Raw genomic sequence first — 21,843 nt, forward strand, 5'->3', positions numbered from 1 at the left:
ATGTCAAATTTGCAGTCAACATGTTTAAAAAGCATTTGGTTTCCATCACTAAGGGTATTTTTGCTTTTTGCTCGCAATAGTGATTTTCCCCGGTCTATCAAGGTATTCCAACATGGCGGTGGAACGCAACATTCCACGTCCTCTACCCCGTGACTTTCCAGACGCGCATGTCCCGGGGCCGTGACGTCACGGAATTTATAAAAGGGATCGGCTGCTCCGTCGCCGCCGCAGTCTGAATCGCTGAGAAGATGGCGGTGCGTGTAATGCGGGGAGGTGAGGGCGGCCCGGGGAATCCCATAGGTGCAGCGGCCAGAGAACATGTACAAGCGGTGAGCCGAGACTACCTGTCCCAGCCCAGGCTGAGTAAGTGATGGGGAGATACTGATTGTGATATTATTGTGCATCTGTATATATTGTACTGACACTGACAGCTCGGCCATTCAGGCCATTCAGTCCCTGGGCAAATCCTTTAGTCCATAGGCACATATATACATTGTTGTATATATACATATAATTACTGCCTGTTGTTAAAGAAGAGCATTCTGATCTGTCTATATACTATAGTGACTGTGAGTAATATATACAGAAAAAGACAGAGCACACCCTAATAATGATCAACTGCCCTGGGTGCTTGCAAAAAACATGTATAAAGCAAGACAGGGAGCCGCACACACAGGGACTTAGTTAGAAGACAAAAAAATTTTTTTATTAATGAAAAAAATCCAACGTTTCGAGCACCAGCTGTGCTCTTCCTCAGGGACAAGGTTTGTCCCTGTGTGTGCGGCTCACTGTCTTGCTTTATATATATATATATATATATATATATATATATAGGCTCAAATGACGGCACACACAGGATTTGTTAATAGAAGTCACTGGATCAAACTGATTTGGTTTGATCCAGTGACTTCTATTAACAAATCCTGTGTGTGCCGTCATTTGAGCCTGTATACTGTTTTTTCGCACAGGCACCCAGGTATCAACTTTATCTTATGGTGTGCTGCTTACTAGCATTTTTTTTTATATATATATATATATATATGTATATGATTATATGTGCATTGGTGCACATACTGGTACCTAAGAGCTATTAACTTGCAATTTATCTTTGCAAAAGATAAAGTTCTAGATCAGGGGATATTAATCTATATCCTAAGACCCAGAAATAGGTTCCTGTGCTGATTAGAATGGGTCACCCTAAATACACAATAATCTACAGTACAGTAGGAAATAGGCATGTGTCTGATTAAAAACCAATTTTTGGCTCACAAGCAGCAAAAGGTTAGTAGTAAAGAGGCCACTACCTGCTAAGAATTACAATTTAAATCGGTTTATGTGCAGGTTTTCTATGTACCATGGTTACCCTGTATACGTAAGGGAAATGTTTTATTCCCAGGGTTTAGGGCTGCCCTAAACTGACTTTGCTTTGGGCCCCAGTAACTTCTAGATTTGTCTTGGTGAGTTTGAAGTGGTTGTGGCCCTTAAGGTGATACTGACACAAAAAAACTACTTTTTAAAATATGAATGTACATCAAAAGTTCCCTATAGGTCATGTTGATCATTTTCCACTGATAGGGCTGATTCTGTAAGTAATTGTTACTTGAAGTCCCTAAACCTGACTGTACCTTCTCAGCCTGTCAGTTATAGCTTGTAATGCTAATGGACTCCCTCATAGAGGAACATAGGAGATCTGATAGGTAATGTTAAAGCATCGGGCATATACTTGTATGGCAACATTTTAAAGCTATTGCAAAGACAGCGTAATGGCATTTAAAAAAAGTTTAATTTTAAGGTGTCAGTATCTCTTTAAAATCGGGCATTGGACATTCTTTATTAAGATTTGTGATCATAGATTTACACCCTGTCTTCTATTTTCAGTTTTTCAAATAAAAAAATTGGGATAACAGGGTTAAATGAGACACAGGTTCGATTTGATACTGGAATTCACTTTATTAACTTGGCAAGACATATAGCACATTAACTTTACATATTGCAGTTGCATTGTGTATGTTATACATCTCAGTATACATATTTTTTAGGACTTAAAATTGTGTTCTCTCTGCTGTTCAGGGCGGGTCTCTGGGATCACCTTGATATAGGGAAAGCTCTTGCTACAGCAGACAATAATTAATATAATGGGGTACATACATGTAACCAGCTTATGGGTCTCCCAAATAAACGCTCAGACTTATGGGTCACCTGAGAAACAGGTTATTGAAACCGTTATGGACTTATAGTACGTATGAAATATACATGCAGTGTAGGTACCTGTTTGGGCTGATAGCTATGACTGTGTATGTAGTGCGAGTATGTGTTCCCTCCGGCGCTTTATCCCATAGTGTTATCAGTCACAACAGATAGTGTGTAGTGTAAATGCTGCCGGTGTCTCTGTATAGCGAGATCAGGACTGCCATATACTGGGACCCACTGGTTAGTGCCTGCTGTGCTACACTGATGCCAGTGATATCCAGTTCGTTACATTTTCATCATTAAGCATCTCCGCTATATGTTACCTGTTTCTATAGAATCTCACTGAATGGCATGTTGCACAAAGGGCAATGCATTGAATGGGACTGACTGTCATGTGACTGAGCTGATCACATGCCTCCCATCATGTGACTTACGGAGACTGATTCATCCTCGCTCTCTTCCTCATCTTCCCATCTCCTCTTGTACTTCCTCTGCTCTCTGTCCCCCTCAGCCAAGGGCAGACATAAACCCAGATCAGGTTATGTCCATGGGATCTCCTGTTTCCTTTTATGTGCAGCAAGCTGGTATTTAATAACTGTGCACCCAGTTATATAACGTACTCTGCAACATAGTGATCATTGTCTGTATCACCAAAGGGAAAAATAGAATTAGCTGTTATTATATTCATCCGAACCAATGAGATGCCCCGAGAATACCCCTGCTCCCCTGTACCTTTCTGTGGGTTTGTTGCTTCTTAACTTTCTGTCCCCGACACTTTCACAGCAATCATCGACCATTAACTTTCTGGGACGATAATGTTCCTTGCACGCATGCTTCTGATTGGTGATTGCTGCCAAAGCCAGGTACAGGAAGTCAAAGGGCAGACATGGCAGCCACCAACCCCACTGCACTGTCTCTCTGATATTTCAGTTCAAGTAATTGATGAGTAGGGCTATTCAGGTGGTCTCCCTTGCTGCAGGGGGCCCTATGCAGTGGCCCTATGTAAAGGAGAAGGAAATATACACTCACTGGGGGTGCCAAAATGTTAGGCACCCCCCAGTGATTGTAATCAATTACGTGTTACCCTGGGCTGGTGCTCCTTTTAGCAGAAAACTGCGCTGGCCCCCGGGATACCTGCGAGCGAGCAATCCAAGGGTACCAGGTAAGTGTTACAATTACTGGGGATGTGCATAAAATCTTTTCATCCCCTCCAGTGATTGTACCTATTCCTTTAAATATAGGGGTTTTGTTCTACTTTAATTATTGGAACTAAACCCTTGACTTTCCTAGCTGCACGTCCCCCAGCTTTGAAGCAACAACTCCCAGCACCCTCTTCTGGCCAGTAGCAGAAGGATGATGAGAGTGTTACATATTCACCAGAAGGAGCATTTCAGAAGTTTTCTGTGCCTGCTCTTGAGGGCTTGCTGCTTCTTGAAATGGGGCTACCCTCATTAACCCTTTACTTGCCACAGACTGTAGAATCTATGGCGCTTTCATGTTAATGAATGCTAGTGCTGTAGATTCTACTATTACTGGTTTCTGAGCGGTTTGTAACTTGTTGCCAGACCTGCAGGAAATCTGCCGGCATGCAGAGGGTTAAATATATTATTTGCTGAGTCCCATAAGTGTGCTTGTGTGTGTGTGTAATGAATCTGTGCTGTAAATTTGCTTGGAATTACATTTCTTTCATCAGGCAAAATGTAAATTTTGGGTTTATGTCCCCTTTAAGTAAGGCTGCCACTTATTTAGTAGTGTATTTTTTTTACAATGATTGTTATCTTCAAAGTAATTTCCTGCTCAATCATGAGCTCACGTGCCCAACCCCAGCCTTGGAGCCTGTGCCAGATTAACCAGCTGGAACGCTGGGCATAGGGAACTCAAAGCAGCCGGGCCTTCTGGTTCCGTGTGAAGGTGCCCAGAGATACCAGTGCATTGTGGCACAGGGTGCGTGTCCACAGTTTCCATATTGCACTGGAAGGGCTCTGCAGTTTCTCATCACATTTAAAGTGCCAGCAACGCTAGAAAAGGAAAAAGCCCTAGGAATTTACATGTAGTCTTTACTGTGGGGCACATTTTTGAAAGTGTAAAAAGGGAATTGCCTCCTCGAGAAGCCCCAGAACCCAATTCTTTTGCATTGAGAGATTTTTGGTGCATAATTTTATTTTCCCTTTTTGGTATGCAACTTCTTTTGTTCCACCTTTTTGTTGTTACATAAATACATTTAGCTTCATGTTTTTGTAGGGCACTCTAACCGACACTATGAATATGTATATAGACTCACTGGGACTCTGTTTAGACAACAGATAGAGCTGATAGCACCCACAGTGCAATAAAAACATTTCATGTACTTTCTATGTAGCAGACCGTGAAGGTCAGGCTTTTCCCCATATTAAAGCATTATAAAAGCCGAAGATTTTTTGTATGGCCTGGTTTGCTGAGAGAGAGTCCTCGCCTGCCAGTTTGCAGGATAAATGGCCGCCAGTTACTTCTGCTCACATTAACTTCCATGCTTTATTGGCATTTCACATTCGGCAACAGCTTTATAGATAGAATGGCACAGTAGGATGAAGGTTTTGGCCAAAACCTTCATCCTACTGTGCCATTTTATCTATAAAGCTGTTGCCGAATGTGAAATGCCAATAAATGCCCCCTAATGGGTTAATTGTCAGTGTCCTCTAAACTACAGGTTCCTGGAAAAGAAGGGTTGTCATTAGTGTCACATTATTGAGAAATGGGGAAGCAAGAAGCCTGTGAGGGAGGGGGAGGGAATGGAGTTCAGTGCGTGGGGGTTTGCCTGCCTCTGGGCACATGGGTACATGGGTGCCATTCAGTAACAGCTGGAGGGCCACAGGCCCAGGTTGGAATAAGGGAATGCTGAATAGCGGCGGCTGATTTGTTGCTTTAGCTTACGGGCAGATTTATTATTGTCGTTATTATTATTATTAACTGTTGTATTTCTACTCTATTTATACATTACCAGCTTCTTCCTGAGGTTCTATTAAAGGGCTTCAGACTAGATCAGTGGTTCTCAACCTGTGGGTCGGGACCCCTTTGGGGGTCGAATGACCCTTTCACAGGGGTCGCTTAAGACCATCGGAAAATATTAGGAATAATTTTATGGTTGGGGGTCACCACAACATGAGGAACTGTATTAAAGGGTCGCGGCATTAGGAAGGTTGAGAACCACTGGACTAGATAGACTTGTGCTAAGAATTTGCCCTTTGTTTAATACATACAGTGAAACCTCAGTTTTACATACCTTGATTTTAAGTTTTCCCTCATTTTACACCAATTGTTTTGCGGACCCACCAATATATAATGCATTTCCCCCCATTTTAAACTTCCCAGATTTGACACCATTTTCTGGTCCCCTGAAAACACAAAATAGGGGGTTCTACTGTAGCCATTTTAGGCCTCCCGGTCCTACAGTGGCATAAGGTGCCAGCAGGGATCTGTATATTGGGCCAGGAGCCTGAGCTAGCGGAACACTGGCATTGCATATGTAACATTGCTTAGTCGAGAATGATTGGATCTGGTCCTGTTTAAGTCACTAAGTACAAGTGTGTGCAGCCAAACTGGCCTGTCTTCGGCCCAGTTGGCCCATATGTAGTCAGCTTTAGAATTAAATGGCGTTCAATGGTTTGGCGTTCAATCTTTGCCTCTATATAGTCATGCAAACTCCTCAGTGACTTCTAATATCTCTTTATTTTACTGTGTGAGATACATTCATTTCCTATATACACACACTTATGCTGGGCTTGTATACTAGAGTAAGACATTAAAGGATAAGGAAGACCCAACTCACTGGGCGGTACCAATGTGTTTGTTACCCCCCCTCCAGTCAATATGATTGCTGCATTTTGAGCAATGGTATATTTATTATAGATAGAGGCTTTTTGTTTTTAGTTTTTTTTTCAAAGAAAAGGAAAGCCCAATTCACTGGAGGGGGGCAGAATATTAGGGACACCAGGGCACTAGGGCTACCTGGTAAATGCAAATAATATGGCAGTGCTGTGTTACTTTTTTCACCAAGTTGGGACTTTTTTTTTTCTAAATGGAGCACCCCCTGGAAAAACAATGGATTTTAATTGGATTTGTGGGGGGTCCCTAATATCCTGGCCCCCCTCCAGTAAACTGGGCTCATGTTTTCCTTTAAAAAAAGAAAAAAAAATCCTGTTATAAACATTTAGCATATGTAAACCTTTTTGCATCAGTACTATTAGCCTCTCCCTGCATAGTGAGCTTTAGGAAGAGCTGTGTGTAATGTTTCACAGGGCCCCCCTGCAACTAGTATGTGGCACAGTCCTGGGATAGTCGCACCCTACTGCTACCCTTACATTCATCTACTGTGCATATCTCCAACTGCCAGCTCTATAGAACATAGCCGCTGTCCTCTGGGAGCCACGCGCAGTAGCACTTCTTATAGGACGATGGCGTTTATATCTGTGCAGGGCTCAATCCATGGTTTCATGCATGTAGTTAGCACATTTAGAAGAAGAAATGTTAACCTCAAGGATCCTAGCAATCTAATACAGGACTCTCAGAGTGGTTAATATACATTCATATAAACTTTATAAACAAAAAGCCATATAGTGCCCAGGAACTGTTAGCTATGGGACAACCTTGCTCCAATACAATGAACACCCCCTTAGTGACCAGCTATGGGTGGGTCAGGCCCACAGTTCTTTCGTGGCAGTACAGGTGGCATGGTTCCAGGGTCGGACTGGGGGCTGCAGGTGCCTCTGCTGGCCGTGTCCCCTGCAGGGGGCCCCCGCTGCACACCCCTAACCCCCTGCAGGGGTCCCCTGCCCAATGTCCTCCCCTGAACACGAGTATGTAAATTGCGTCAGGGGAGGACCTCAGCGAGCAGGGGAAGGCAATAGGGTGGGGTCTGGGCCACTGGGGCCCACCAGTTTTTGTCCCGGCAGCCCAGTCCAACCCTGCATGGTTCTTATTTGGCTGACAGATGCCGCTCTGTTACTTATATAACTCAGGCTACATTGGCATTAAATGAAACTGGATCGGAGGGCAATGAGGATGTTGTGAGTGTGAATAATGTAGTATGTTATCCTATGGAAGCTACATGGGGTTCTATACAGACTTAGCAGGCGGATATTATTTGGCATCACCAAAAGAGATGGAATGCTTTCTTCTTTACCATAAGTAGTGTCCATTATACTGTGTCTTTAATTATTCTTGTTTTGTGTTTATATTGCAGCTTATCGCACTGTGTCTGGTGTTAATGGGCCCCTGGTTATCCTGGACAATGTCAAGGTAATGATAACATGGCCTCCTTTTATCTGTTTAATAAAAGCAGCACTCACACCTTTGTGTTAGAAAAGTGTAGCAGTTTTTAACTTGAATGTTCTGCATTTTATAGCAGGAATAATTTATAGTTCCGTTTAAATGAGAAGTCAAACCTAAATAGAATTTGGCTAGAAATACTGTATTTTATGTACTGGTTTTAATATACAAGCAGAGAGGTTTAGCAGGCCTAATAACAGTAATGAGCCAGGCCTTCAAATCTGTCCACAGATCTTGGAACTTCAAAACAGTTCTTCTCTTTCTACCTCACTTGAAATCCTGGCGGTGGGGGAGGGACTAAAACATTGACTTTACAAATTGTAACAACTTCTCCACAGGTTCCAGACAGTAGGCAGGAACTACATAACCCACAATGCATTGCACTGTGTGATGTTCCTTTCCTTATTGACATCATGTGTGCAGGGAATTGTGGGATTTGTAGGAGGCAGGCTGAGGGCAGTCAACTACTGCCTTTTTTTTTTTTTTTTTTTTTGAGTCTCAAAGTAGTCAGCCAGATCAGCAGGGGAACAGGGACGGGGCTTAGGGAACTGTTACATATTATTACAATTAAAATCATGAAAAGTCTGCATATTTTTTAATTGATGTATAATGAAAAGTTGCTTGAAATTATGTTGTGTTTGCAAAAAGCTTAAGTTGTGTTTGGATGGAGTTCCCCTTTAAAATAGCTGGCATGACACTTTATGAAACGAATGTGCCACTTAGTCACTCTTGTGTTTTTCTGCCTCAGTTCCCCAGGTACTCAGAGATTGTTCACCTGACTCTCCCCGATGGCACAAAGAGAAGTGGGCAGGTACTCGAGGTCAGCGGATCCAAAGCTGTGGTACAGGTGAGATCCAAAGCACTGTCCATTTCCATCTTCCTGCAGATACCTCACTGTGACCAGTAGATGGCATTAGCTTTCATCATGAAATGCGTTCTCTGCAGCTCTGTCAATTCTTTTAATATATAAGGCTACGAACAGTTTCATAATGTACCTTTGTATGCAAAGGGATTTATTTGAAACTTTTCAAGAAAGTGCAACAATGATCATTTCTGCTGTGTTATAAAATGACTGATTCTTTGACCATGGCCTTATTCTTTTTTGTCGTGTTTCATGCTTTCTAGGTGTTTGAGGGCACATCCGGCATTGATGCAAAGAAAACCTCATGTGAGTTCTCTGGGGATATTCTCAGGACACCAGTATCCGAGGACATGTTGGGTATGTGTTCTTTTACTTCTTCCCACTCTGGGAAACAATTACTTTGTTAAACATATACTGTCTTTGTTTTGAGACCACTGTTTGGTTACAGACTGAGAACCGTTGAACCATTTTGAGAAAGATGTTCTTCCCCTATCTTTGTCTGTCAATCCACTTCCAACTCAGTGACTGTAAATGAGGATTGCTTGTAACATTGCTAAAATATCTAATAATGGCAAGCTTGTGCCCAGAAAGTATTATTCAGTAGCGTTTGACTTCTGCCAATTTTGCCATCACTGGCTTAGTGTTATCACTTTTACCATCTGCAGTTTGTGCCAAAATGGTCTCATCAAGGAATGCAGTCTCACGGATTCGTCCTAGAATGACCAGAGGAACATTCCATACTTATGCTCTAGTTTACTAGAGATACATTCCTTTTCTCTATATTAATGCTTCTTATGCCTTTTTTTCAGGACGTGTATTTAATGGTTCCGGAAAGCCTATTGATCGTGGACCCAGTGTTTTAGCTGAGGATTATCTAGACATAATGGGTAATAATGAATGACAACAATCTGCAGTTGTTCCCATCTGTAACTTTTCCTTTTGCAACTTTCCCTTTTGCTTATGTGCAAGCAAAGTGGAATGATTTATTCCAGCATTATTACGTTTCTTTTAAGTCATTTCCTATTCTCTCATGTTAACATCTTAAAACCATTTTGCCTGTTGCAGGGCAGCCCATAAACCCCCAGTGCAGAATCTACCCTGAAGAAATGATCCAGACAGGGATCTCTGCTATAGATGGTATGAACAGCATTGCCCGTGGTCAGAAAATCCCTATTTTCTCTGCTGCTGGTCTTCCACATAATGAGGTGTGTTAGATGTGAGAAGCTACAAGAGCTTGTTAGCAATACATGGTCACCTCACTAACCTCAATAACCTTTCTTTTTTTAACAGATTGCAGCTCAGATCTGTCGTCAAGCAGGTCTGGTGAAGAAATCCAAAGATGTAATGGATTATAGTGAGGATAACTTTGCCATAGTCTTTGCTGCTATGGGGGTGAGCATCTCAAAATGAAGTCCAAAGGTTTAATATGGCAAGATACCAAATCTTTCATATCTCATAAATAGTATGCTGCATCACTGGTGTGTAAATAGAGAGGGGCAATGAGTAACTCTGCACATCTTTGTTCCTCACATTCTCACTACTATTTCCCCCCATTTAATTTATTTATTGATTACTTATGTATTGTCTGTGAACACTAGAGGAGGCCTTACTTAAATTTCCAATATAGATCAAGGCATTTAGATGCCTCTTAGGGAATATAGAATGTGAGTTCTATGTAGGGCAGAGGGAAATTTACTGAGAAAGCCTCAACAGATAAGGAAGCTTCTGCTTAAAATTAACTATATCGATACATAAATGAAATTATAAACAAGAAAGCAATTTATTTCAGCATACAATCCTTTATATCGGACTGCTGCTGCTCTAAGCATTATTATAATAATGAATGAAAGGGTTAGACCAGTGATCCCCAACTAGAGGCTCGGGAACATGTTGCTCACAACCCCTTGGCTGTTGCTCTCAGTGCCCCCAAACCAGGCACTTCGTGACGAGTTTTGGTTGAATAAAAACAAGAGTTACTACCAAATAAAGCCCCCTGTAAGCTGATAGTGTGCATAGAGGCCCCTAATAGCCAATCACAGCCCTTATTTGGCTCCTCCATGAACTTTTATGGTGCTTGTGTTGCTTTCCAAGTCTTTTCACATTTGACTGTGGCTCACAAGTAAGAAAGGTTGGGGACCCCTGGGTAAGACTGTATGTAAAACAAGCAGCGCAAGACTATTGCTTATCATGCACTTCTCTCACAGGTTAACATGGAGACTGCCCGATTCTTCAAGTCTGATTTTGAGGAGAATGGCTCCATGGACAATGTGTGTCTCTTTTTGAACCTGGCCAATGACCCCACGTAAGTTCATATCCTTACTATCCAATTTATTTGACTTTTCTGCCAATAAATGAACTAGAACTGTACAATGAAATTCATTTTTTTAACCCCTACAGAATTGAGCGTATTATCACCCCACGTCTTGCCCTTACCTCTGCGGAGTTCTTGGCCTATCAGTGTGAGAAGCACGTACTGGTGATCCTGACTGACATGAGCTCCTATGCTGAGGCTCTGAGAGAGGTAAAGCTTTTTTTTTCTCCTCATTTTGTACAGTTTGGCATGCATTAGTACAGTCAGGGTAAAGTAAACCTTCATAGAAATTATTATAATTTTGCATACAGCCACTGCTATTAGAAGCACAAGTTCTTTCTCCATATGGTAGAAACTGAATCTTTTTCCTTCCATTGGCGGTTGTACAGCATTTATAAGTCATGCTGTAACTTTGCTTTGGGTCTGCTTAATGCTACATTTTTAAATGGGCCTTAGTAAACAAGTTTACTGCATACCAAGCTATACGCTTTAATTTTCTTTTAGGTCCTCTCACCACATGGTGTCGCTATTGAGTGCCCATTATATGAAGTCTGCTTTTCTGAATATGTTTATCTATTTTCTTAACTAGACAGTGAGGCCTATAATGTGTGACAGCCCTGTCTCTCCCTTACAGGTATCTGCAGCTAGAGAAGAAGTCCCTGGTCGCCGAGGCTTCCCAGGTTACATGTACACTGATCTGGCTACAATCTATGAACGAGCTGGGCGTGTGGAAGGAAGAAATGGCTCTATCACTCAGATCCCTATCCTTACCATGCCCAACGACGGTGAGAACAGATTATAGAAGCAAGCCTTCTTTTAAAAGCAGTCTTAGGTTCAGCCATTTCTTGGTCTTTTTATAACAAAAAAATAAATCATTTTTGGTTGGATCTGTTTGGTTAAAAAGAGAGCAGGTAGTTGGTTGGTCAAAGACCTGCCAGTCATATGACTCCTTTTAAAGCCCAGTAGTAGCATGCTGAGTCTCATCTGCCGGTCCAGGCCTGACAAAGTAGTACCTTCTATCCCAGATTCCTCTTGAACCTTCTCCCCTATCTCTATGATGCAGGGCCAGAAATAGAGGCAGGCAAAGGAGGCAGGTTCCTAGGGCACAGCTTTGGGGGTGGCTACTAAGGATGTACCTCTTCTTTCTGCCTACCACTACCCTAGTCCAAGCCCACATTCCACCATTTCTGCTGGTCACATTATATCCCTCCACTGGTGATTCCAGTGGTGGTCAATAAAAAGGGCAATCATGTGGGAGTTTTAACCTTAAAAGCAAGTCAGTTGCAGGTAAAACTCATCTATACAATGTATAAAGAAGCAGTAGGATTTTTAAACAATAAGTTGATGTAAAATAGATGAGTGCTATTCTATGTATTTTTGCAGTTTACATTCAAGAGGTCCTCTGTACTCACCTATTATAAATATATATATGTCATTAAGATGAAGCTACCATATTAAGGGTTAAAGTACAGTTAATATAATTGCATTTTGTTACAACACCGCCACCTGCTGGCCACTTTGCGAACATGAAGTAGGCAAGGAAGTTGTCAGGAGAAAGAAAGAGGGCAGGTCTGATGTTCCTCTGGTCTGATGTTCCTCTGGTTTGGAAAAACATTGGAAACTTTGGATAATTTTTGTCTTTTCTAATCAGAAGACCATCAGACCCAGCCCTCTTTATTTCTGCTTTAACAAAATGCAATTATATTACTGGTACTTTAACCCTTAATATTGTAGCTTCATGCACAGAACATCTTAATGTCCTATAAATATATTGATAACGGGTGAGTACAGAGGAACTCGTTTCTCTCTTTATGCTCTCGGGGACACATTATAGTTTAGAACAACCCAAATTGCAGTGTAAGGATAGGGCAGTGGCTCAGATCGAGTAATCTTGCCTCCATGTAGAATATTTCTGGGTATAGATAAAAGAGCATACATCAGCGTTGTCTTATGTCTAATTTGCTGCGTTATTGTTTGGAACTTTTGAGCCTATAGAGTTCAGTATTTAGAATGAGAGTACTTGATTATACTACAGATATCACTCACCCCATTCCTGACTTGACTGGATATATCACTGAGGGACAGATTTACGTGGACAGACAGTTACACAACAGGCAGGTAAGTAACCAGACATTCCATATCCCCCCCCCCCCCCCCCGGCGTTACATATAGATCATCCCCACTTCAGAACTGCTATACTGAGTAACATATTTATTTGTCAGATCTACCCACCCATCAATGTGCTTCCCTCACTTTCCCGTTTGATGAAGTCGGCCATTGGGGAAGGCATGACAAGAAAGGACCATTCAGATGTATCTAATCAGCTGGTGAGTTATCCCTTTTATAGGCAGTAAAGTGATTTTTTTGTAGCAGAAATGCAATGTTGCTGTCATTTAGGTCCTTCTGTTTCTGTGAATTCTTGCTGTAAGCAAGAGAAAAACATTTTTCCCATTACCCTCATAGACCTATTGACATGGAACATTTTGGGCTGCACTTCTTAAAGGGGACCAAGCAATATTTCCAAATTCTTTGTATTGTGTTTATCAAGCAAAATAAACTTTATTTACACTACGAAAGTATTTAAATCCTGTTTCCTTAAGGGCTGTGGCACATGAGAGAGATTAATTGCGGACGACTAATCTCCCCGATATGACATCCCACCGGCGAAAATGTAAATCGCTGGTGGGATGGCATACCCGGCGTGGCAATTTGCGGAATTCGAGGCAACTTCGGCGATCGAGCTGTTGCGTATGCCATCCCACCGCGATTTACATTTTTGCCGGTGGGATGTCATATCGGGGAGATTAGTCGCCTGCAACAAGGGAGATTTGTCGCGGGCACTAATCTCCCTCGTGTGCCACGGCCCTTAGTCTTGGAATTCATAATAACAGCAAGCAGGCAGGCGCCATCTTGTGGGCACTGTTATTAAGACAAGCTAGAATGGGGGAACTAATGCACTGGCTACACAATTATAGAGTGTAAGAAGAGAGGGGGAATGTGGAGTGCAGTGACATCTAGGAAGTGCTGAATGGAAAGTGAAAGTAATTGCTGGACTGCCTCTGGCATAGAGGTGGGCCAGGCAATGTATGATTGGCAGGTGAGATTTTTAAATCAGGTATATGAATGTTTTAATAAAAAAAAAAAAGACTTCATGTTTAATTCAAAAAGGACTTTTATTATACAGCTTTTTATGTCTGGGTGACAGGTCCCCTTTAAAGATCATTATAACACACATGGAAATAAATGTTTGGGTAGCCAGCCTGAGACAATAGTAGCTTGGCCTGAATCCTCAATGACCCCGTGTGATAGAGAGGCAATAAGGCAGCAGCAGCCTTACCTGTATATGTATGGAAGCCCCATGTTCATATAAGATCTGATCCCTATGCAAAACCATGAAAGGAGCTATACAGTGAACTCCCATAATCCCCTTCTGATGCATTCCAAAGATGCAAGCCCATTATTACTATTGAGTCTACGGCAGTCACCAACAATTCAGATTAAATTATTCCATATGTGCGATGTTTGCGACCCCTATTACACTTCACCATGACCCTCCTCCTAGGGGTCCTTTACCCACAGTATGAGAAACGCTGTATAAATCTGTTTTCATTCGGTGGAATAACAGCCGCCCCTGTCAGAGACTTGTGTGCCATCTGCTGTCTGTCATATCCTGTACAAATGAACAAGTTGGATGTGAGACATGGAGGCTGGCTTGTACTGAAGGTTCTTCTGCCATTTCAAGGGATTGGAACAGTAAAATTAACATTTGTTTTGTATTTCAAGGGCACTCTTTCTTTACTGGTTTAGCCTTTATCTCTGCATTTTCTTGGGCAGGCTGGCCCTTAGCTCCTTATCACCTCTCACAGCCTTCCAATCATGTTTATAATATAATACTCAAGAGCCATGAACAGCCTGTAACAACCTTTTCCTTAGTGATGTCACAGCGTTGCTTGGTGATGTCACTTTACTCTTTGATACACCTGGTACCTACCAGTTCTAAAGCCAATCCATTCTTAAAGGAGAAGGAAAGCCATTTTGGCATTTTACTGCCAACAGATTTGCCACATTAGTGCCACCTAGAACACCATATTTATTCTGCAGAAAGCTTTAGCATACCTGATAAACAGCCCTAGAAGCTTCCTACGTTTGGTTAAGATAGCAGCTGCCATTTTAGCTCGGTCTCAGTAGCTTCCTGCTGCAGCTCTAGCTGCTGGTAGCTCAGATCACACATTCTGATGGGAGGGGGAGTAAATTCTTATGAATTCTTAGGGGAGGGGGAAGCAGGAAAAGGAGAGAGGAGAGCGGTGCAGACGCTGGTCCCGGGAATGAAGGATTTTTCTGAGGGTAAGTCTGATACAGAAGAACATATTTACACAAAAGAAGACAAGAAATCATGTGTTTCTTTTGATAGAGGACTCTGTGAGTGCTTATGGCTGTATTTACCTATGTAAATACAGCCATAAGCACTCACAGAGTCCTCTATCAAAAGAAACACATGATTTCTTGTCGTCTTTTGATAAAGCTTACTTTCCTTCTCCTTTAATGCTGGCTCCCTTTGGCTTAGTCAGCAGACTTCTCTATAGATATCTAAGGAAGCCCTGATCAGTTAACAGTTGAGAGGTCTGAGCAATCCTGCCTGCTGAGGAGATCATTAGGCACCAGATATATTCCTGGGCCAGCTTGATTGTCTCCCATATGTGTGCATCAATTTACTGTCACATTTACAGCGCCAGTTGTTCTGATAAAGGCAATGTGTGATGAGTGTGAATTGATTGTACAGCCGGCCGGCCTTTAGGTGCCTCCAGGCATCCGGTGGGCATGGAGCCTGTCTGTTATAAAATACCCATTCCACCCGTATATATATTTGTATCACAGCTCCACTGGTGTGAGACTGCTCCTCCTGTCCTGGAACTGCCGGCTGAGGCTGCCACTTACACAGCCAGGCTCCATGCTGCTTTCCCTATGTCAGTACCATGTTTCTCATGCCCGTGTCCCTGTCTCCGCAGTATGCCTGCTATGCCATTGGAAAGGACGTACAAGCCATGAAGGCCGTAGTTGGAGAGGAGGCTCTGACCTCCGATGATCTTCTGTACTTGGAGTTCCTACACAAATTTGAAAAGAATTTTATTGCGCAAGGTAATGTGTGAGCCTTCCCTGCTCTGTACACTGAGGGCTTCTGTTTGTGCCACTGCCTTGGCATTGCTTCACTCATTTCAGTGCCAGGAGCGTTAGGGTAATCTGCTCTCTATGCAAGCCCGCCCTTTAACCCCTCAATATTCCTGCTTTTTCCCAACTTGCAGCTCATGTACCTGTTATGTTTGGTGCTTGATTTATACACACTCTCAATTATTCACTCTCATGCTCTACAGTTTATACTGACGCTCTATTACACTCATACCTAGGTTCTCTATTTCTCTGATGCCAGCATGCCCATTGTCTCTGATAGCCGCACATACACTCTCTCTGATAGCCGCACATACACTCTCTCTCTGATAGCCGCACATACACTCTCTCTGATAGCCGCACATACACTCTCTCTCTGATAGCCGCACATACACTCTCTCTCTGATAGCCGCACATACACTCTCTCTCTGATAGCCGCACATACACTCTCTCTCTGATAGCCGCACATACACTCTCTCTCTGATAGCCGCACATACACTCTCTCTGATACCCGCACATACACTCTCTCTGATACCCGCACATACACCCTCTCTGATACCCGCACATACACTCTCCCTCTGATACCCGCACATACACTCTCCCTCTGATACCCGCACATACACTCTCCCTCTGATAGCCGCACATACACTCTCTCTGATACCCGCACATACACTCTCCCTCTGATAGCTGCACATACACTCTCCCTCTGATAGCTGCACATACACTCTCCCTCTGATAGCCGCACATACACTCTCCCTCTGATAGCCGCACATACACTCTCCCTCTGATACCCGCACATACACTCTCTCTCTGATAGCCGCACATACACTCTCTCTCTGATAGCCGCATATACACTCTCTCTCTGATAGCCGCACATACACTCTCTCTCTGATAGCCGCACATACACTCTCTCTCTGATAGCCGCACATACACTCTCTCTCTGATAGCCGCACATACACTCTCTCTCTGATAGCCGCACATACACTCTCTCTCTGATAGCCGCACATACACTCTCTCTCTGATAGCTGCACATACACTCTCTCTCTAATACCTGCACATACACTCTCTCTGATAGCCGCACATACACTCTCTCTAATACCTGCACATACACTCCCTCTAATACCCGCACATACACTCTCTGATAGCCGCACATACACTCTCTCTGATAGCCGCACATACACTCTCCCTCTGATAGCCGCACATACACTCTCCCTCTGATAGCCGCACATACACTCTCCCTCTGATAGCCGCACATACACTCTCTCTCTGATAGCCGCACATACACTCTCTCTCTGATAGCCGCACATACACTCTCTCTGATAGCCGCACATACACTCTCTCTGATAGCCGCACATACACTCTCCCTCTGATAGCCGCACATACACTCTCCCTCTGATAGCCGCACATACACTCTCCCTCTGATAGCCGCACATACACTCTCCCTCTGATAGCCGCACATACACTCTCCCTCTGATAGCCGCACATACACTCTCCCTCTGATAGCCGCACATACACTCTCTCTCTGATAGCCGCACATACACTCTCCCTCTGATACCCGCACATACACTCTCCCTCTGATACCCGCACATACACTCTCCCTCTGATACCCGCACATACACTCTCCCTCTGATACCCGCACATACACTCTCCCTCTGATACCCGCACATACACTCTCCCTCTGATAGCCGCACATACACTCTCTCTCTGATAGCCGCACATACACTCTCCCTCTGATACCCGCACATACACTCTCCCTCTGATACCCGCACATACACTCTCCCTCTGATACCCGCACATACACTCTCCCTCTGATACCCGCACATACACTCTCCCTCTGATACCCGCACATACACTCTCCCTCTGATACCCGCACATACACTCTCCCTCTGATACCCGCACATACACTCTCCCTCTGATAGCCGCACATACACTCTCTCTCTGATAGCCGCACATACACTCTCCCTCTGATACCCGCACATACACTCTCCCTCTGATACCCGCACATACACTCTCCCTCTGATAGCCGCACATACACTCTCTCTCTGATAGCCGCACATACACTCTCCCTCTGATACCCGCACATACACTCTCCCTCTGATACCCGCACATACACTCTCCCTCTGATACCCGCACATACACTCTCCCTCTGATAGCCGCACATACACTCTCCCTCTGATAGCCGCACATACACTCTCCCTCTGATAGCCGCACATACACTCTCTCTCTGATAGCCGCACATACACTCTCCCTCTGATACCCGCACATACACTCTCCCTCTGATACCCGCACATACACTCTCCCTCTGATACCCGCACATACACTCTCCCTCTGATACCCGCACATACACTCTCCCTCTGATACCCGCACATACACTCTCCCTCTGATACCCGCACATACACTCTCCCTCTGATACCCGCACATACACTCTCCCTCTGATACCCGCACATACACTCTCCCTCTGATACCCGCACATACACTCTCCCTCTGATACCCGCACATACACTCTCCCTCTGATACCCGCACATACACTCTCCCTCTGATACCCGCACATACACTCTCCCTCTGATACCCCACATACACTCTCTCTCTCTCTCTCTCCCTCTGATACCCGCACATACACACTCTCTCTCTCTCTCTCTCCCTCTGATACCCGCACATACACACTCTCTCTCTCTCTCTCTCTCTCTCTGAATACCGCACATACACACTCTCTCTCTCTCTCTCTCTGATACCGCACATACACACTCTCTCTCTCTCTCTCTCTGATACCGCACATACACACTCTCTCTCTCTCTCTCTGATACCTGCACATACACTCTCTCTCTCTCTCTCTCTGATACCCGCACATACACTCTCTCTCTCTCTGATACCCGCACACTCTCTCTCTCTATGAAACCTGCACATACTCTCTCTCTCTCTCTCTCTCTCTCTCTCTCCCTCCCTCTCTCTCTCTCTCTCTCCCTCCCTCTCTCTCTCTCTCTCTCTCTCTCTCCCTCTCTCTCTCTCATCTAATCTAATCAAATCAAATGAGCTTTATTGGCAGGACCAAATACATTTAGCATTGCCAAAGCAGGTATAGGGTGTAATGGGTGGGGTTAGGGGGTCAGTGTATGGGAATGGGGGGGTTTAAGGGGTGGGGATATGGGGTCAGTATATGGGGACTCTCTCTCATACCTGCACATACACTCTCTGATACCCACACTCTCCCTGATGCCCATATACACGCTCTCTCTCTCTGGTACCCGCACATACACTCTTCCTGATGCCCATATACACTCTCTTTTTCTCTCTCTCTCTCTCTCTGATACCTGCACATACACTCTCTCTCGGATACCCGCACATACACTCTCCCTGATGCCCATATACGCTCTCTCTCTCTTTGCCCGCACATACACTCTCCTTGATGCCCATATACACTCTCTCTCATTTGGATACCTGCACATACACTCTCCCTGATGCCCATATACACTCTCTCTCTGATACCCGCACATACACTCTCCCTGATGCCCATATACGCTCTCTCTCTGATGCCCATATACGCTCTCTCTCTCTCTTTGCCCGCACATACACTCTCCTTGATGCCCATATACACTCTCATTCGGATACCTGCACATACACTCTCCCTGATGCCCATATACGCTCTCTCTCTCTGATGCCCGCACATACACGCTCTTTGATGCCCATATACACTCTCTCTCTTTCTTTCTCTCTCTCTCTCTCTCTCTCTCTCTCTCTCTCTCTCTCTCTCTCTCTCTCTCTTTGATACCCACACTCACTTTCTCTCTGATGGCTGCCCAGTGCTCTCTATACTTGTGATGCCTTAATGTCTCTCTAAAGACGACACGCTCTTGGATATTCATCAGGCAGAACAGGATTGCTTTTCTAATCCTCCCACTGTTACAGATATAGAACAAAATCATCATTTTGGTGAACTAACTGTACCCGTTGTTACGGCTCATGATCAGAGGCCAAAATGTATAATGTGACATCTCTGCCCTTCTATACCTCAGACTGTGAAGAGGTTAATTAGTTTGGCAGTTGGTTGCCTGCGGGTGGCCCGGAGCAGCCACCCATTTTTGCTGCACATCCAGCCTTCCTTTAAATAGCTCTCACAGGACTGTCACATGGGGGATGTGTATGTGTGTGGGCGGCCGTCCGTTGCCTTGGAAACCAGCTCCTCGTTATAGGATAATAGCAGCTTTGGTACACATGGATGGATGGAAGCGATAAGGGGCACCAGGGGAGGTCTGACGTGGCCCTCCATTAACCCTTCGACACCCTCTCTCTTAAATGAGATGATAAATCAGATTTGCTACCTTGAGGGGGAAGATTAGTGTATTGTACTTCTTATACTTTACCAGTGGGTGGCAGTAGACACACAGTTATTATGAAGGGCGCCTGTGAATTATTAACTGTGCCAGTATAATTGTCATTCCACCTAGGAGAAAAGTAAACAGCAGTAAGGGCAGGTTTCATTTGGTAAAGTTGACCCTTGTTATCCTCTTGGGCTGTCCCTGCAGACCCGTCCTGTGACAGTCACTCACAGCAATGTATTGTATTAACCGTGATTTATTTTCTATGTCTTTGCAGTCGCTGTAACCTAGTTTCTTCCTCCCTTCCAGGTCCTTATGACAACCGCACAGTTTACGAAACGTTGGATATTGGATGGCAGCTTCTTCGAATCTTCCCCAAAGAGTTGCTGAAGAGAATTCCCCAGAGCACCCTGGCAGAATTCTACCCCCGAGACTCTTCTGCCAAGCACTGAGCAGCCGCCTCATCTATCTCCATGTGTTCTTTACCCTGCACTTACTCCCCTCTCCTCCATGTGTGCCGTTTACAGGTTCTTGTCCATCATGGAGTCACTCACAGGAAGGGAGCAGCGACGAGATATTAGCCACAAAGATAGAATGGCAATACAAAAATCCCACTTTTATTCTATCCATTGACTGTGGATTTCATTCATGTCAAATCTTAAGCATCTCAATATGATCCAGTAGCCGCGGTTTTGTACGCTAATGTGGTGCAAGATGAAGTGCTCTATGTTCCCCTTGTGTGGCATGCGTATATTTATTGTGTAGCAGTGCCTGTGATTTTACCGGGGGCAGTTGATACTAAATTCTAGAAACCCACAAGCGACATTATCGTGGCAAATCCCTAATTACAAACTAGGCAAAAAGCCCTGGAAGCACATGTGTTTATAGGAATTTAGCCCTGCGCATGTACCGGTTGGTTATAGTGATGCCCAGGGCTTTTGCCATTTCCAGCACTGTTTCCTGCTGCCTGACTCCATGCCTGTCCCTTTGCCCACCCATAGGCACCAGAAACTGGTAGAAGAGTGCAGGGAGGCAATTGTCTTTGGTACCAGATTCCTCCTGCGTTCCTTTGGATATTCTCCCCCCCCCTCCCTTTCTGTTTATTTGCTTTTTCCTCTGTTATCTAACTCCCTGCAGGACCTACATCTCCCACACAGTCTGCCATTTTTACTTGCTCCGAAATGTTAGATTTTCCGTCATCCTTCCTATTTCAAGATTGGTCTTATTTCGGCACGCCCTTCCCAGTCTCTCAGAATGCAGGCTGTTACTATGGGGGGAAGTTTTGTGTTATTTTATGTGAATTTGGTGCAATAGTTTGCTGTCTGGTTCATTCCATCTGTATACGGTGTATAAATTTATTGCTGAATGTCAAATCAAAGTAAATATTACATTTAATGTTGTCTTGCCTCTGCATGCTTGTATCTATAGACTGAGAGCTAGGCCTTCCCTTTATTTTCCTGCTAGAAATGGGTTGGTATCTAGTCTATTTAGGGTTTGGGGCCCTCTAGAACTTTGGGAGTTGTATTTCTGCATTATCCAGTTGCCTGTTGCCCCAGGGTTATTTCACGTCCTGCTCCAAGTTGCCCTGTAGGGACCATAGGGTTATGACTTTATGCTGAGACACACTCTGCCACTTTAAGCGATTTATTCCTGAAACAGCAATTCTCTTCTCAAGGTTTTGCAGAATTGAATAATGTAAT

At 44.0% G+C, this 21,843-nt stretch overlaps 1 protein-coding gene across 1 annotated transcript; it reads left to right on the forward strand.

Annotated features, from left to right (window-relative positions):
* Positions 1-227: 227 nt before the first annotated feature.
* atp6v1b2 (ATPase, H+ transporting, lysosomal 56/58kDa, V1 subunit B2) lies at positions 228-21,542 on the forward strand. The gene is made up of 14 exons (NM_001078714.2): positions 228-363; positions 7,409-7,464; positions 8,243-8,341; positions 8,620-8,713; positions 9,166-9,243; positions 9,422-9,561; positions 9,647-9,748; positions 10,561-10,658; positions 10,754-10,877; positions 11,302-11,452; positions 12,703-12,785; positions 12,890-12,994; positions 15,674-15,803; positions 20,453-21,542. Exons 1-14 carry the CDS (start codon positions 249-251, stop codon positions 20,593-20,595), a joined length of 1,518 nt encoding a protein of 505 aa, NP_001072182.1. The 5' UTR covers positions 228-248; the 3' UTR covers positions 20,596-21,542.
* Positions 21,543-21,843: the final 301 nt, after the last annotated feature.

The sequence above is a fragment of the Xenopus tropicalis genome, chromosome 3, assembly GCF_000004195.4.
Source record: "Xenopus tropicalis strain Nigerian chromosome 3, UCB_Xtro_10.0, whole genome shotgun sequence".
Classification (NCBI taxonomy): Eukaryota; Metazoa; Chordata; class Amphibia; order Anura; family Pipidae; genus Xenopus; species Xenopus tropicalis.